The sequence below is a fragment of the Capra hircus genome, chromosome 16 (assembly GCF_001704415.2).
Source record: "Capra hircus breed San Clemente chromosome 16, ASM170441v1, whole genome shotgun sequence".
NCBI classification, from domain to species: Eukaryota; Metazoa; Chordata; class Mammalia; order Artiodactyla; family Bovidae; genus Capra; species Capra hircus.
The window spans coordinates 1,380,751-1,395,022 of NC_030823.1; the positions used below are offsets into that span (position 1 = coordinate 1,380,751).

Consider the following 14,272-nt stretch of genomic DNA (forward strand, 5'->3'; position numbering starts at 1 on the left):
CGCCCCTTCTCAGGGAGGTTCGTCCCGCCCCTTCTCAGAGGGGCTGGGTCCCACCAGCTGCAGAGGTGGAGGCCCAGGTGAGGAAGCGCTTCCTTGGGTGTGAGTGAGCACCTCTCTGGGCTCCCCTCTGGTGCGAAGCCTCGCTTCTAGGGGGCAGCGGGGCAGGGGGTACCTTTGTTGAGAGCTGCCTGCTTCTCTGCCTCAGCCTCTTGCCTGGTGGACACAAGGCTGATGTCTCTAGAGGTGTCCAGGGGGGACGTCTGCTGGGGGTCTCTCTTGCTTTGCTCGTAGCTTGCCTTGGGCTAGGGAGAAAGGATGAGAAGATGGATGGACAGACGGTGCTAGAGTAACCTCGGAGAACTGGGCCCTGGTGGTGATGTTTTGTTTTGCTATGGCTGGAGTGCCAGCCTCTGAAAGAGACACGGAGCAGGGAGACTGTGCACTCACTGGCAAGCGGGCAAGGATGCGCTTGAGCCTCCCCCCATGCCAACGTGGGGCCCTCGTGTGGAAAGAGGGCTCAGGGCCTCCAAGAGGCCCCCAGTTGAGGCTCATCAGAGAGATTCCCTCATGGCAGACATGGAATGTACAGGCCTGCTGTGAGCCAGAGGAGGAACGACGGGGGCAAGGGGCCACAAAGCCAAAGATCTCTGCAGATTCCATCGGGTTTTTCAACAAGAAAACCAGGTGAGTTTTGTGGGAAGGAAAAGGGCATTGGGGTTGTGGACTCCCAGAACCGCGTGACTCTGGCCCAACTGGAGAGCTTGGGTGAGTCCTACCACCTGTTTTTGTCTATAAAACTGAGGTAACCATGCCTGTCCTGCCCACCGCACCGGGCAGACCCTCGAGGGCTGTGCGTATTACCAGTAAATGGCTGAGCCTGTTTTACGACTCTTTCTGCTCAGCACACAACCTCTTCCAAGCCTAACTGCACATTCCTCCTGAACCTTGGCTAGCGATTCAGGTGAAGGGAGCCAGAACGGGGGAGAAAGTGTGTGTGTCCTTACATTCTGGGGGCTGGTGAGGCCCAGAGACACAGGCAACGGAAGAGGGAGAGCGTGCGGGGATGGGGGCTGAGGTGGACCAAGGCAGGAAGAGACCAGAACGGCGCTGCTGGGGATGCGGCGTCGCGGGGTCTCTGTCGTCGGTCACGCTGGCAGGGAGCGGGCCCCAACCCACCACCCTCAGCCACGGGCTGCCACGGGGCAGGGCAGCAACCAGTTTTCCGCTGTCCACAGGAAGCAAAAGGGGAAAGAGGTCCCATACGAGGGCCTCAGCCATCCCTCTGCTCATCCCAGAGTCTGACTAGACAGAGGCCAGGAACGCTGAGCTGCGGGAAAGCCAGCCCGGGAATAGGGTCAGTGACCTGGTCTCCTGCAGGCCGCTCCCTCCATCCCTGCCCTCGGGGCCCGAGGGCGCTGGGTACCTGACCCCTGGCTGTCTCACCACCGCAGTGCCAGGAAGGGGAGTTGGGGTGCGGCCAGAAGCGGCTCTCGCTAGGGAGTGGAGGCACAGTGGGAGGAGACTCCAGGGGGACGTAGGCTTTGGGGAGGGGGGGCCGCGGCGGGCCGGGCTCCTGAGGCAGAGAGAAGCCAGAGCGTTAGGAGGAGCGAGAGCAGCTGCTGTGAGAGCAGAGAAGAGAACGTTAGCAGAGGCGGACACACTGGGGGAGCCGGGGCGGGCGGACCCCCACTCCCACCCAGGCCGGGGCGGGCGGACCCCCTCACTCCCACCCGGGCCGGGGCGGGCGGACCCCCTCACTCCCACCCGAGCCGGGGCCGGGACCCCCTCACTCTCACCCGGGCCGGGGCGGGCCGGGACCCCCACACTCCCACCCGAGCTGGGGCCGGGACCCCCTCACTCTCACCCGGGCCGGGGCGGGCCGGGACCCCCTCACTCCCACCCGGGCCGGGGCGGGCCGGACCCCCTCACTCCCACCCGGGCCGGGGCGGGCCGGACCCCCTCACTCCCACCCGGGCCGGGGCGGGCCGGGACCCCCTCACTCCCACCCGGGCCGGGGTGGGCCGGGACCCCCTCACTCCCACCCGGGCCGGGGCGGGCCGGGACCCCCTCACTCCCACCCGGGCCGGGGCGGGCCGGACCCCCTCACTCCCACCCGAGCTGGGGCCGGGACCCCCTCACTCTCACCCGGGCCGGGGCGGGCCGGGACCCCCTCACTCCCACCCGAGCCGGGGCGGGCGGACCCCTCACTCCCACCCGAGCCGGGACGGGACCCCCTCACTCCCACCCGGGCCGGGGTGGGCTCACCTGCAGGCGAGCCCTGCCTGCCCGCGATGCCTCCTGTACTGAGGCCCCAGCGCGTTCCTCAGAGCTCTCTGCTCATCACCACGCCCGGCACTCTGGGCGCATCCCCCCTTCTCCCTCTGCTCTGCCATCTCTGCTGACTAAGGCCTCCGCCCACCCCTCTCCCTGCCCCAGTGCTTCATGGCCCAGTTTAGATTCCACCTTCTCTTTGGAACATTGGAGCTTCTGCGGTCTGAACTGTGTGGCTCAATATTGAGACACACGCCACCACGTTCCAGAGGGGGGCTGTTCCCTGCGATTGGGGTAAAGTCCCACAGGCATCTTTCTGAGAGGGCCTCATACTATCCCTTGCCCAGTCTCAGAAAAGACTTGCTGATTCACTGACTCAGGAAATGCTTCCCACACTGACTCTCAGCTCTCCCGTCCTGAAACAATCCCAGATTTAAATTTCTATTAAGTGTTTGGTATCTTTGCTAACCATCACGGAGCTCAGGAAGACTGCCACCTACGGCAACTGAAAATGACAGCTAGGGATGAGAGCAGGTAAAGGAGAAATCTGGAGCGAAGTTCACAAACTGGGTGTTAGAATGACTATCTTAGCGAGAGAGACAGAGCATTAGGGGCCTCTGGGGAGGAGATAAGCACAGAATTTGTACAGTTTCAAGCAAATGAGAACTGGGTCCTCCCTCCCCTGCCCACCTTACCCATGACCTCTGCTTACCTCACTGAAGCCAGGCTTGGTGGGGGACCCCTGAGAGCCAGACACCAGGGAGAAGGGGCTCAGTGGGCTGGTGAGGCTGGCGGAGCTCAGAGGGCTGGCAGGGCTGTTGGAGCTGTAAGTGCCCGAGGGGCCAAGTCCTCCTTGGGGAAGCAGAAGGGGAGAGAGGTGAGGACAGGGGCAGGGGTGTGGCCTGGAGTGTGGCCGGGCTCTGTGGTGGGAAGGCAGGGGTTGGTTTAGGGCATCAGGGCCACCTGGCCTGCTGAAGGGACTGGGGCTGGGTCACAGGCTGGCTGTCGAGAGGCAAGCTGGGCAGGAAAAGATAATGGACGGAAATGACATCACTGCCTCCAAGGGTCCAGAGAGCTAGACCAAAGTCCCTGGGCTGAAGGAAGGAAGATACTAAGCTAGTGGTCTCAGATCACCAGTTAGCCCACAGCTCCAAAATCACTGCAGATGGTGACTGCAGCCATGAAATTAAAAGACACTTACTCCTTGGAAGGAAAGTTATGACCAATCTAGACAGCATATTAAAAAGCAGAGACATTACTTTGTCAAAGGTCCGTCTAGTCAAGGCTATGGTTTTTCCAGCGGTCATGTATGGATGTGAGAGTTGGACTATAAAGAAAGCTGAGCTCAGAAGAATTGATGCTTTTGAACGGTGGTATTGGAGAAGACTCTTGAGAGTCCCTTGGACTGCAAGGAGATCCAACCAGTCCATCCTAAAGGAGATCAGTCCTGGATGTTCATTGGAAGGACTGATGTTGAAGCTGAAGCTCCAGTACTTTGGCCACCTGATGTGAAGAGCTGACTCATATGAAAAGACCCTGATGCTGGGAAAGATTGATGGCGGGAGGAGAAGGAGACGACAGAGGATGAGATGGTTGGATGGCATCACCAACTCAATGGACACGAGTTTGGGTAAACTCCGGGAGTTGGTGATGGACAGGAAGGCCTGGCCTGCTGCGGTTCATGGGGTTGCAAAGAGTTGGACACAACTGAGTGACTGAACTGAACTGAGGGCCAGGAAAGCGCTGTGCTCTTTGACCTGTCCCAGGGAGGAATCAAGAGGATCAAGGCAGCAGCCTCTTTGGTGTATCTGGTCTGTTCTGGGTGGGGGACGTTTCTGGAGCCCCGAGAAGGCCCGGGCTGGCTCTGAGCACGGTGTGAGGGCCTGCAGAGGTGCAAGTTGGCAGCTGCAGGATGGAGACTGGAAACACTTTTTCTGCTGAGGCCAGGAGCCCAGGAGGCTGCTGGAGAGAGCACCCACCTCTGTGCTTGGCTGTGTCTGTGCCCCGGGACGGGTTATTCTTCCTCAGCCCCTCCATTACATCCTGGATCCTCCAGATCTCCTTCTGGATTTGCCGGTTGAGCACCTCATTCTGAAATGGCCAGAGAGCAGGTCAAAGGAAGTCGCTACCAAGGAGTGTCCCGGTGGGAGCATTCCCATGCTCACGCGCGCACACGCATCCCTCCAGCACACGCCTTCCTCACAGGCAGCTTCTGTCTCTTCAGCTTCTAGAACTGCAGAAGAAGAGGGCTCTGTCATCACAGCAAAGAGCCCTCTTAAGTAAACCTGTGACCTCAGAACCAAGAGCGAGAACCTGTTCCTCTGACACCCCCACCCAGGGGCGCTCAGGGTGGTCTTGGAGTGGCTGCCCCTTTAGGTGGACACTTGGTGGTGGCCTGCTTTCCAGGGGCAAGAGCTTTGGGTTCCCTGTCTTCTTTCACAGCCAAATAGCCCTTCTGTAATGCCCACACCCAACTTCTGCCTAATTACCACGAATTCTACTCAGTTACAGTGTCCACGCTTTGAAAAATGACAGCTCCCTTTATTTAGCATTCCCTGCACCCCGTACCAGTCCTAGGGGCTGTGCTGAGTGCTTTGCACACACAAACTCACTGCAGCTGCACAGCACCTCTCTGAGGCAAGGATAGCAGTTGTCCCCACTTCAGAGGTGGAGAGGCTCACGCCCAAGACCATCCGTCAGTAAGCAGCATGGCCACCATCTGAATCTGGGTCTACTTGTCTCAAGAGCCAGTGCCTTGACCGCGATGTTCTCCTATCTCCCAAAATGTGCATGTTGGACTGAGGCCTTCCCCACAGGACATGGTGGCGCGTGGGGCCTCTGGCCCTCACCTCACCCACCTAGACAGCTGCAAGGTTGGGTGGTAAGCTTTGTTACCAGGAGGAAAAAGGGGGAAAGCAGGGTGTTAACTGCCTCAGAGAGCCAGGGCTTCCAAAGCAAGCTAAAGGAGTGGAGCCTGGGGAGAGAGAAGACAGCGGGAGGAAAATACAATGCCCCCAGAGTGTCCATCCTCCTGCCTCCAAGCAGGCATTCCTGACCCGTCCCAGAAAGGAAGGCCTCTTTCTCATCTAAAAACTCACCATTGTTTACATCTGTATGTCTGTTAAAGTCTCCCACGCTTCAACTTCTCTTTGTCCCTCATGATTTGACAGAACTAAAGAATGTTCCCACATTTTCTTCACCCCGAAACTCAGAGTCTGTTTTAAGAGGCCCTGAACTCCAATACTTTGGCCATCTGATGCGAAGAACTGACTCATCTGAAAAGACCCCGATGCTGGGAAAGATTGAGGGCGGGAGGAGAAGGGGACAACAGAGGATGAGATGGTTGGATGGCATCACTGATTCGATGGACATGAGTTTGAGTAAACTCCAAGAGTTGGTGATGGACTGGGAGGCCTAGCGTGCTGCAGTCCATGGGGTCACAAAGAGTCGGACACGACTGAGCGACTGAACGGAACTGAACCTTGTCTTTCATTCCAGGACGACCTCCCGGTTTTAAGTCTCTGCAATCTCTAAAGCATGAAAGGAAGATACTGTGGTCTCTCTTGGACCAAAGGAGGACAGGGGCCCCGCCTACCCGGAAGCCCCTTCACCTGGAGGTCCAAGCTGAGCTGCTCCCAGAGCTCGTCGTGCAGGGCAGAGACCTCTGCCTCCAGGCTCTCATACTCCATGGTGCTGTTTGCCAGGGCCTGCAAGGGGAGGGCTCACTGAGAAGCCACAAGTGCCAAACCGCCCCTCTTCGTCCTGCCTCGGGCCGGGGCACCTGGGGTCTGGCAGGTCAGGGAAGAGGACACGGAGGGACGGGAGAAGGCACAGGGCTGAGACAGTCCGATGACAGCCAAACCCTGGCCTTAGAGGAGGTGCAACCGCTCAGCCTGCTGCACGCCCAAACAGGGAGAAAACAGGGTCCTCTCCATACAGGCTGAACGGAGCTGATCTCACTCCTATGCCCCTTCTGTTCTCCCCATGTCGGGTGACAGAGACTAAAGGAGAGCCAGAGGAGTCCACTCTCTGGAGGCCAGACACCTTCCTCCCTTTGGGCTTCAGTTTTCCAGGGCTTTGGCTGCTGCTGTCTGCGTTGGAGGGCCCGCCCGGTGCCTACTAGGAAGCAGCCAGAGCGGCATGTTGCGTGGTCTCCAGAGAGGGGAGAGAAGGGGTGCGCAGCAAAGCTGTTAAAGCAGCCAAGAAAGTAAGTGGCCCTCGACTTCACTTTGTCATGAACAAATCCTGGTGCAGGTGTGGCTTGTGGGAAAGAAGCCAAACTCCCTGGTGGAGACTCGATGGGATGAGGAGGCTTGCTGCCATTTTTCAAGGCAGTGGTAAGGGCTTTGTTTACGCCCCTCCCAGAGAGCTTGCTCTTGCCCTCGGGGAGAGCAGGACTAGGGGAGCCCAGGCTGGGAGGGGTGGGAGCACAGGGTTACCGTGGTCGCCTGAGACAGCTCCACCCGGATGTTGATGAGCTGGTTCTGCAGCGACTCCTTCTTGTGCAGCAGTTTCTCTGGGTAGGCGGGCTGGCTTCCAAACATCTCCAGTTCCTGGTGGGTCCCCATCAATGCACTTTCCAGACTCTCCTGAAGAAAGGCAGGGGAATGCTATGAGAAGCCCTGTTAACTCCTCGCTGGGGCTTTCAGCAGCAAGGGCTGGAGCACAGGGGTTCAGCCAGGCAGCTTAGCGGAGGTTCCCTCACACTGGCCAAGATCCCCAGAGGAGCTTCAGCAGGGCTGAGGAAGGGCAAGACAGAGGTTTGGGGAGGGACAAAGCTTCACCAGCTGAGTTAGGGTGGAGGAGCCACCTACCCTTTCTCTGGGCCAGCCCCCGTGTGCCCGCTAAGGACCACCCCATGGCTCTCACCTTCTCAGCTCGCAGCTGCTGCACCAGCCGCTCCTGCTCCCGCACCGCCTTGTTCTGCTCACACAACTTGCCCAGCAGCTTCTAGGGTCCCCAAAGGGGAAGGGAGGGAGAGAGAAGGAAGTCAAGGACATGGCCTGACGGGCATCTGGGAACTGGATGAGCAGGACTGGGCCTCTGGATACCACCCTGCCCAGGAAGCCTGGCCCTTCACCCTAATCTTGGAAGCTCCTGGGAACAGGGAGTTGTCTTCACCTTGGGGCACTCCCCAGAGACCTGCTGGGGGACGAGATGGACTTATTCTCCGAGGACGCGAGTGAGCTTGAGCAGGGAGGGGGCTGAGAGCTGAATGTCGAGTTCCTGCTCGCCCCTCCTCTTGGAGGTGCCAGTTCACAAGGGGCTGAGGAGACAACACGGCCTCGCCTCCCAGGCCTCCAGGTATGTACAGATCGGAGGGGTACGCCAGTTTCCAAACAAATCTTAGTGAAACCAGTGAACAATGCACACTGGTCCCGAGGCCCACGGGACCCTGACCTCCCCTCCTCCTTCCAGAGTCTCTGGACGGCTGACGCTGGGGTCCCTCTGAGGTCTGGTCCTGGCCTGCACGGAGCCTGTGTCCTGCCTGCTGGGCAGATCCGCCACCCACACAAAGCCAGTGGGAAGAGGCAGGAGAGGCCAAACTTGTTTCCTGGGGAGACGTGTGCCTTGCCGTGTCCACACCTGTGTTCACGCCACTCCTCAAACACCCCCTTGGCTCCCTTCTATGGACCAAGAATCCTGTCCAATCTGTCTTGTGCCCTGGGTCCTTTACTTCAAGATTGGCTCATATGCCACCTGCTCGTGTCCTGGGCCCACCAGCTAGCATGGCACCCAGCCCTGCCCTACTGCAGGCCTCAGGACAGGTCTGCTGAGACTGGGCCTCCCGCTGCCCAGAAGCTCCCTGAGGAGGGACCAGGCCTCAGTCTTCTTTCCAGGCACCTGGGGCTACTTCCTACCAAAGTCTGCGTGCCTGAAATAAGCACGGGCCATTGCTATAGACAAGAGGGCCTCATACTCAGTGGAAAAACACGCAGCCACGATGCCAGGTAGGGTGAGCGGTGAGGATGAGAAGGGGCTGAGGGGGCTCGGGCAGAGAGCACTGTCTCTGCAGGGAGACGGGACAGGGACCAGATGTGTGAGGGGCTACAGGGGATGAGAGGGGGCGCAGGAAAAGCCCCCACGGGGAGAGCTAGAACGAGGGGTCTGCGGTGGGGCCAGCGGGGCGGAGGGAACAGTAAGCTGCTCTTACGTCTGTGTCTTGCTCGTTCAGCTTGTAGGTGTGGAGGCTGTCCTGGAACACTTCTGGGTATGGAGGGACCTGCAGGAACGGGAGACCGGTTACCGCGGCAGAGGCAGGGTGTTCGGGCACGGGAGAGCTGACGGCCCCGCCTTGTTCCTGCCACAGGCCACAGCCTTCCAGCTCAGGCAGCATCCACTCCAGAACCCGAGCTGAGCGGCGCTCTGCCTGCTGGAGAGCAGGGGACGGCCCGGCCAAAGCCCGTCCCAGCGGTTCTGGAGGGGCTCCAGCGCCGGGTAGCTCCCAAACAGCTCATGCGAAACAACCATGGGAACAACAGTTAAGTCTCAGCTAAGACCTGGGAGAAGGAAGGAGCATCAGAAGTGTCTGAAAATGACTGCCCTAGTAGATGGTGTGCCGGTCCCAGGGACTGGGCCTAAACCGGAGGCGCCTCTCGGCCTGGCAAACGCACCTTCACTGGTGCCACATGCAGCAAACAGCCCCCCTGCACAGCAGTGTCACCGGACGGCTCCCCACCCCAGCGACTGGTAAGCAGACACCAAACGCGCGAGAGAAGTCCTGGGCCCTTCGTGATCCCTCGCACGGCATGAGATGTCAGGGCTGGCTATGCTGATGGTCTGGGGAATGAGCCCGTTCACCCACGAACATGAAGAATGGAGGCGAGCCCAGGAATGAGAGGAGGAAGGCCGGGCTGAGCCCAGGGGTAAGGCCTGGCAGAGGAGCGGGCTCGACCATGCACGGGCGGTGGGAATGACGCTGACGTGAGTGTGCTGCCAGGCAGAGGCCTTACTTGCATGAAGAGCTGGGCGCTGGGGGAGGAGCTCTCCACCATGCGGTTCACCACACTGATCAGAGCCTCGCTCTCACTCATCTGCGGCAGAGGGAGGAACGGTCGGCTCAGATGCAGTCCCACGCGGGGGTCTTCCCCACGCCCGCCTGGGCTCCAGGAGACAGCGGAAGGCGGATCCTCCTGGGGCCTCCAGCACCCTCTCTGCTCTCGCCCATCACTCACCCGCTGTGAACTCTGGTTCGGGACCTAGACTGAAGCTGCCCATGAGGAAAGGCCATGGCAGGCAGGCGGGAGGTCGCCGTGGCCTCGCATGGGCCCAGGGACACCTCCCCGGGTGCCTGAGCATTGCGGGCCTTGCCCCCCGGCCCACCCCTTGTTTCTCACTCTGGTTTGGTCAAGGACCACGCGGGCAGTGGGAAAGGCCGATCTCCCTAAATGGGACCTAAGCGAAATAACTTTAAAGAAAATGCGACCTGCTCTCTGGATGGGCCTTCACGTCGGTTAGGCACAGGCCTCTCTCCCCGAGTGCTGCCCACCTCTGCTCTAGGGTAGAGAGGACTGTACAATTCTGTTTCCAGAGCTGGGCTGATAGCATCCATGCCGACCTGGGATGATGCCAGGGAGCAAATAAGGAGGTCAAAGCAAGCAAGCTGTGTTAGAGAGACACCAGAGAAGGTGTCGCCGCTCTCCCAACATGCACTCTTTATGCTCAGAGATCTTCAGGAACATGGAGGGGGAAAACTACTTGCCAAATGAAAGAGAAAGAGCGGGAGGAAGGGTGAGGGGGAATGAGAGGGTGGGGGGGGGGGTGCACTGGCCAAGCACACCAACCGGGAAGGCTGGCATCTCCCCCGGCTCCAGGGTGGCAGTGCCAAGTGTAGACACGTGCGGGCGTGTCCCTGGCTATGTCCCTGTAACTCAGCTGATCTGCAGGGGAAGGTGGCGGAACACAGCGGGCGTGTGCAGAAAAGCTTCCTGGGGAGGGGACGTGAGCCAGGGGAGGGGACGTGAGCCAGCGGAGGGGCAGAGCCGCCCTAGGGCAGACCTTCTGGGGTCCCAATTCAGGGGACTCCCACATTTTTTACCCTTGCTTCCCAGTCTGTGTTGGACCCACACATATTTCCCTCCTGCCTGGTTTGGGTGGCCACCCAAAGGCGGCCTTGCTTCTGTACTCTGCAGGCAGGCAAGGGGCACCCTTCCAGCTCCATGCACAGGCTCCAGCGCATGTTAAAGGGCTTTCCTAGGATCTGATTTTTCTACTTTTTTAGCCCACTTGGGAGGTTTTTTCCTATAATATAAAGTGTGATTTAAAAGGCTTCTAAAAGAACAACTATAATATGAAGTTGAGTATTTGTTAAATGGTTAAAAGTCAGGACATCAGCCACATTTTCTGTAGGCTCTAAGCTCAACTCCTGTCTTCTCAGAGCCTGTGCACACGTGTGCGTGTGAATAAGACTGTGTTTGCTGTGTACAGGGAGTGCCCATGTTGTATGTGTGTGGCTGTCGGTGGCGTGTGTATGTTCACATCTGCCGCCTACGTGGCGGGCCTGTGTCCCACATGCGGGGTACACGCGGATGCATACAGCACAGGGCATATCCACCAGCACATCAGGCTGAGAGGGCAGGCGAGCCCCAGGCTCTTGTTGGCCCCCCACCGGTCTCACTCCTTCCCCAACCAGGGATCTTAAACAGTAAAGGGAGCGGTGGCAGTCTGGCCCTGACGCACCCCCGCCATGCTGTGGCTCCCCGGATGCTTTAGCCCGTGCGGACCTTGCCTCTAGAGGAGCCCCTGTGTGCCACCGTCTGTCTCTCCAAAACGTTGGAGAAATCTGGTGAGAAAGCGCCTAACCCAGTACCTTATAGTAATACACAGCACCGGGGTCAGGGGTGGTCAAGTTAATACTTTTGACTTTCGGAAGAAAACGAAAAAGTGATCATATTAGCAATCACTACACACATCCGTGTCTGCCGGAGGGCTCTCATACGCCTTCCCACCTGGCTCTCCCAATAACTCTGAGGTATAAAGGGCAGGTCCTACAAAGTCCATCCCATGACTGAGAAAACAAAGGCCCAGAGAGACCAAGTGACATTTCCAAGGTCTCAGGAAAGTCCTTGTAAACGGCACAGTTGGAACTAGAGTTTAGTGTCTGACTATATTCTGGACTCTTCTCATCATCCAAAACTGTCTTTTAAGAATGTTATCCTTTATCTAGGAAGAGCTGCTCTGAAACGTTATTCCTGAAGCCCCCAGCCCTCCTGTGAGGGCAGAAGCCCCCCGGAAGGGGTCCTGACACCTGTACTGCATGGGACAGCCAGCCGTGCGGATGGGCTGCAGGGAGGAAGGCCCGACCGGGAGCCCTGCCGCTCACCAGCCCACACCCCTGCAGGCCCTGCTGCCCGCCAGTGCTTCCCAGCCCTGAGCTGTGGCGGGCATCAGAGACCCCCGCACACAGCCTAGGACGCGCACCGCGCCAACAGCACATGCTCCTTCTGGGACTAAAATGCCACGTTCTTGGGGACCGGGAGCCATCGCTGATTAAAGTGTGTCTCGCGTTTCCCAGCGCCCAAGGTCTCCCATGAGGCTGAGCTCACCGAGACACCACGACCTTAGAGAGAAAGTCACACGGCTTGTGACTAGCACCGCCAGCAGGTACAGCCCCGTCCTCTGATACCGTGTTTGTGGTCCCCTCCGCACGTTAAGGGCACACAATCAATCTGATGAGGTTTGACCCCAACTTCTCCACATGCTGGATGTCTCCTCAGCTGTAAACTGAGTCAAAGGCTCAGCGCCATACCCCGCCTCTGCTGCTCACTGGCTGCGTGTCCTTGGCATGTTACTTGATCTCTTTGGACTCTGGTTTCACCATTATTGTTCTTTAGTCGCCAAGTTGTGTCCGACTCCTTTGTGACCCCGTGGACTGTAGCCCACCAGGCTCCTCTGTCCATAGGATTCCCAGGCAAGAGTACTGGAGTGGGCTGCCACTTCCTTCTCCAGGGGATCCTCCTGACTCAGGGGTCAAACTTGCGTCTCCTGCATCGGCAGGTGGATTCTTTACCACTGAGCCTCCAGGGAAGCCCTTAGTTTCATCGTACCCTGTACAAAATGGGGATAATAGCAACACCCACCTTGCAGGGCTGTTATAAAGATTAAGTGAGTTAGGATCCGTAAAGTGCTTAAAACAGTAAGGGGCACGGAGGAAGCATCCAATTACGGTAAGTCTGCCGTTGTTATTATTACCATCATTATTCTTTCCACCACCCTAGGCTACCTCCAACTGGACCTGGTGCACACTCAGATCCCCCATGATTTGGGGGTACAGATCTGAACATGAGTACATCCTCATATAAACGCCCAGCATATTGACCCCTGACCTATCTAAACCCAGTATCACAGCCTCATTAGCCCCAAAAGGCACAGCAGCCAAAGGCAAGAGCCCAGTAGTGGATCCCTTCCATCACACGGGGACACTCACTGCCTCTTCAGGATGCGCCTCTGTAACACTGGGCTAGTTAATATTCCCTCTGTCTACAGCACTGAATTCTCAGGAAAACAGAAGCTGTGTCGAGAGAAGAACTTTGCAGAGGGACTGACAAATATGCTGAATGAACATAGACGAAGAAATCGTGAGGGCAGGTCTGTGGTCCTTCATTTACAAACTGTGGAATTTAACCACAACCTGGAACTGCGGAACAGGACAGGCTAATTTCCCAGATTCAAGCGGAACTATATCCTTAGCGTTAGGATTTAGTTTAGCTTTAGCCAAGACTCCTGTTTTAGAGCTCCTCCCTATCTCTGCAACTCTCTCCAGCAAAAATGCAAATTGTTGCCTGCTCCCTGGGGGCATTTCCATCTGGGCCGAACAAATAGATGGTGACATTAATTATTCATGTGGTCATTTACTATTCTCCTTTCCCCAGGAAACTCCCAGCTGTCCTAAAGGGCTTTGCAGAGAAGGCGTGTGAAGCTGCAAACCAAAATATAAGCCACTTTGTTGTGTCAACAAAGGTTGTTGAATGGATGGAAGATGAGGAGGCGAGGAGAAGCAGGCAGACGTGATGGAAGGGCAGGGGGTGGTGAGGGGCACCAGCTCTGCCTACCTGCTGATCCAAATACTCTAGGTTTCTTTGCAACTGAAGGTCTAAAAGTTCATCCTACCCGGAGCCCGAGGCCCAACAGCAACACAAACAACAGGAACACAACAGAAGACAATAAAAGGAAGCAAAGCAGTTAGGGTTAGCGGGGCAGTGACAAAGGGGGCCTCCCTGGCCCTGTGGGGTCTGGGGAAAGGAGAGGGGCAGAGGAGGGATACACTCCGCGGCCTGGCCCTCGCCTGGGAGAGGGAGGCACCAAGAAGCCCCCCAGGTAGCACTTTCTGTCAGCTCTGCATTTTCTGGGGAAACCCACTGTTTTTGGGTGGGTGCATTTGCTCTGCGTCAAGACTACAGAGTTTGGACATACGCAGAGGAGACTCGTCAAGGGGGGGGGGGTCAGTCACAGGCCCTTGGGGACAGGGACTCTGCCTGTTGCTTCCAGAGGCTCTCCCAGCTCTCCAAGTGGAACGTCTGTACCAAGTTCTCCAGGGGAGACGAAATTCTCAGGAGAACAAATTCCAGGAAGAGACACGAGGGGAAAGGTGAGAGGAGGCACAAGAAGACGCAGTAGGGACTCTTCCCCCGTCCTGCCTCTCGTCTCTTTCCCCCGAAGTAGCATTCCAGGTGAGGGCAAGCTCGAAGCAAGTACGCTTAGGAGGAAGAAACCTAGATGGTCTCGCCTGTTCGGGGCGCGCGAGCCTACGTTTTCTTCCCAGCCCGCAGCCTAAGCCAGGCCCCTCTGCATACTGGACAGCGGCTGTCCTGAGATGCAGAGGGTGGGGACAGCTCACGTTTCCGGGGTTTGTCCCTGCTCCTCGGCCCTCTGTCACCGCGGAGAAGGGGTACTTAGCACCGCACTCGGTACTGACGTTAGAGTCCAGGCTGGAGGGAGGAGGTATCCAGAGGCTGCCAAAGACCAGACGGTCCAGGCACCGGGCACAGAGCGCCCGTCCTCC

At 58.0% G+C, this 14,272-nt stretch overlaps 1 protein-coding gene across 7 annotated transcripts in view; it reads right to left on the reverse strand.

Annotated features, from left to right (window-relative positions):
* Positions 1-14,272, reverse strand: part of PLEKHA6 (pleckstrin homology domain containing A6) — a 143,570-nt gene that overhangs the window by 14,128 nt on the left and 115,170 nt on the right. For 5 of the 7 annotated variants that reach the window (XM_018060007.1, XM_018060012.1, XM_018060011.1 and 2 more), the window contains 9 exons: positions 13,323-13,376; positions 9,225-9,305; positions 8,426-8,494; positions 7,141-7,221; positions 6,711-6,860; positions 5,883-5,978; positions 4,251-4,362; positions 2,984-3,123; positions 173-302 (listed from right to left, as the gene is read on the reverse strand). In XM_018060007.1, coding sequence (XP_017915496.1) covers positions 173-302; positions 2,984-3,123; positions 4,251-4,362; positions 5,883-5,978; positions 6,711-6,860; positions 7,141-7,221; positions 8,426-8,494; positions 9,225-9,305; positions 13,323-13,376 — 913 coding nt within the window. The remainder of the gene's footprint in view (positions 1-172; positions 303-2,983; positions 3,124-4,250; positions 4,363-5,882; positions 5,979-6,710; positions 6,861-7,140; positions 7,222-8,425; positions 8,495-9,224; positions 9,306-13,322; positions 13,377-14,272) is intronic. The other 2 variants (XM_018060008.1, XM_018060009.1) reach the window with 2 other exon arrangements.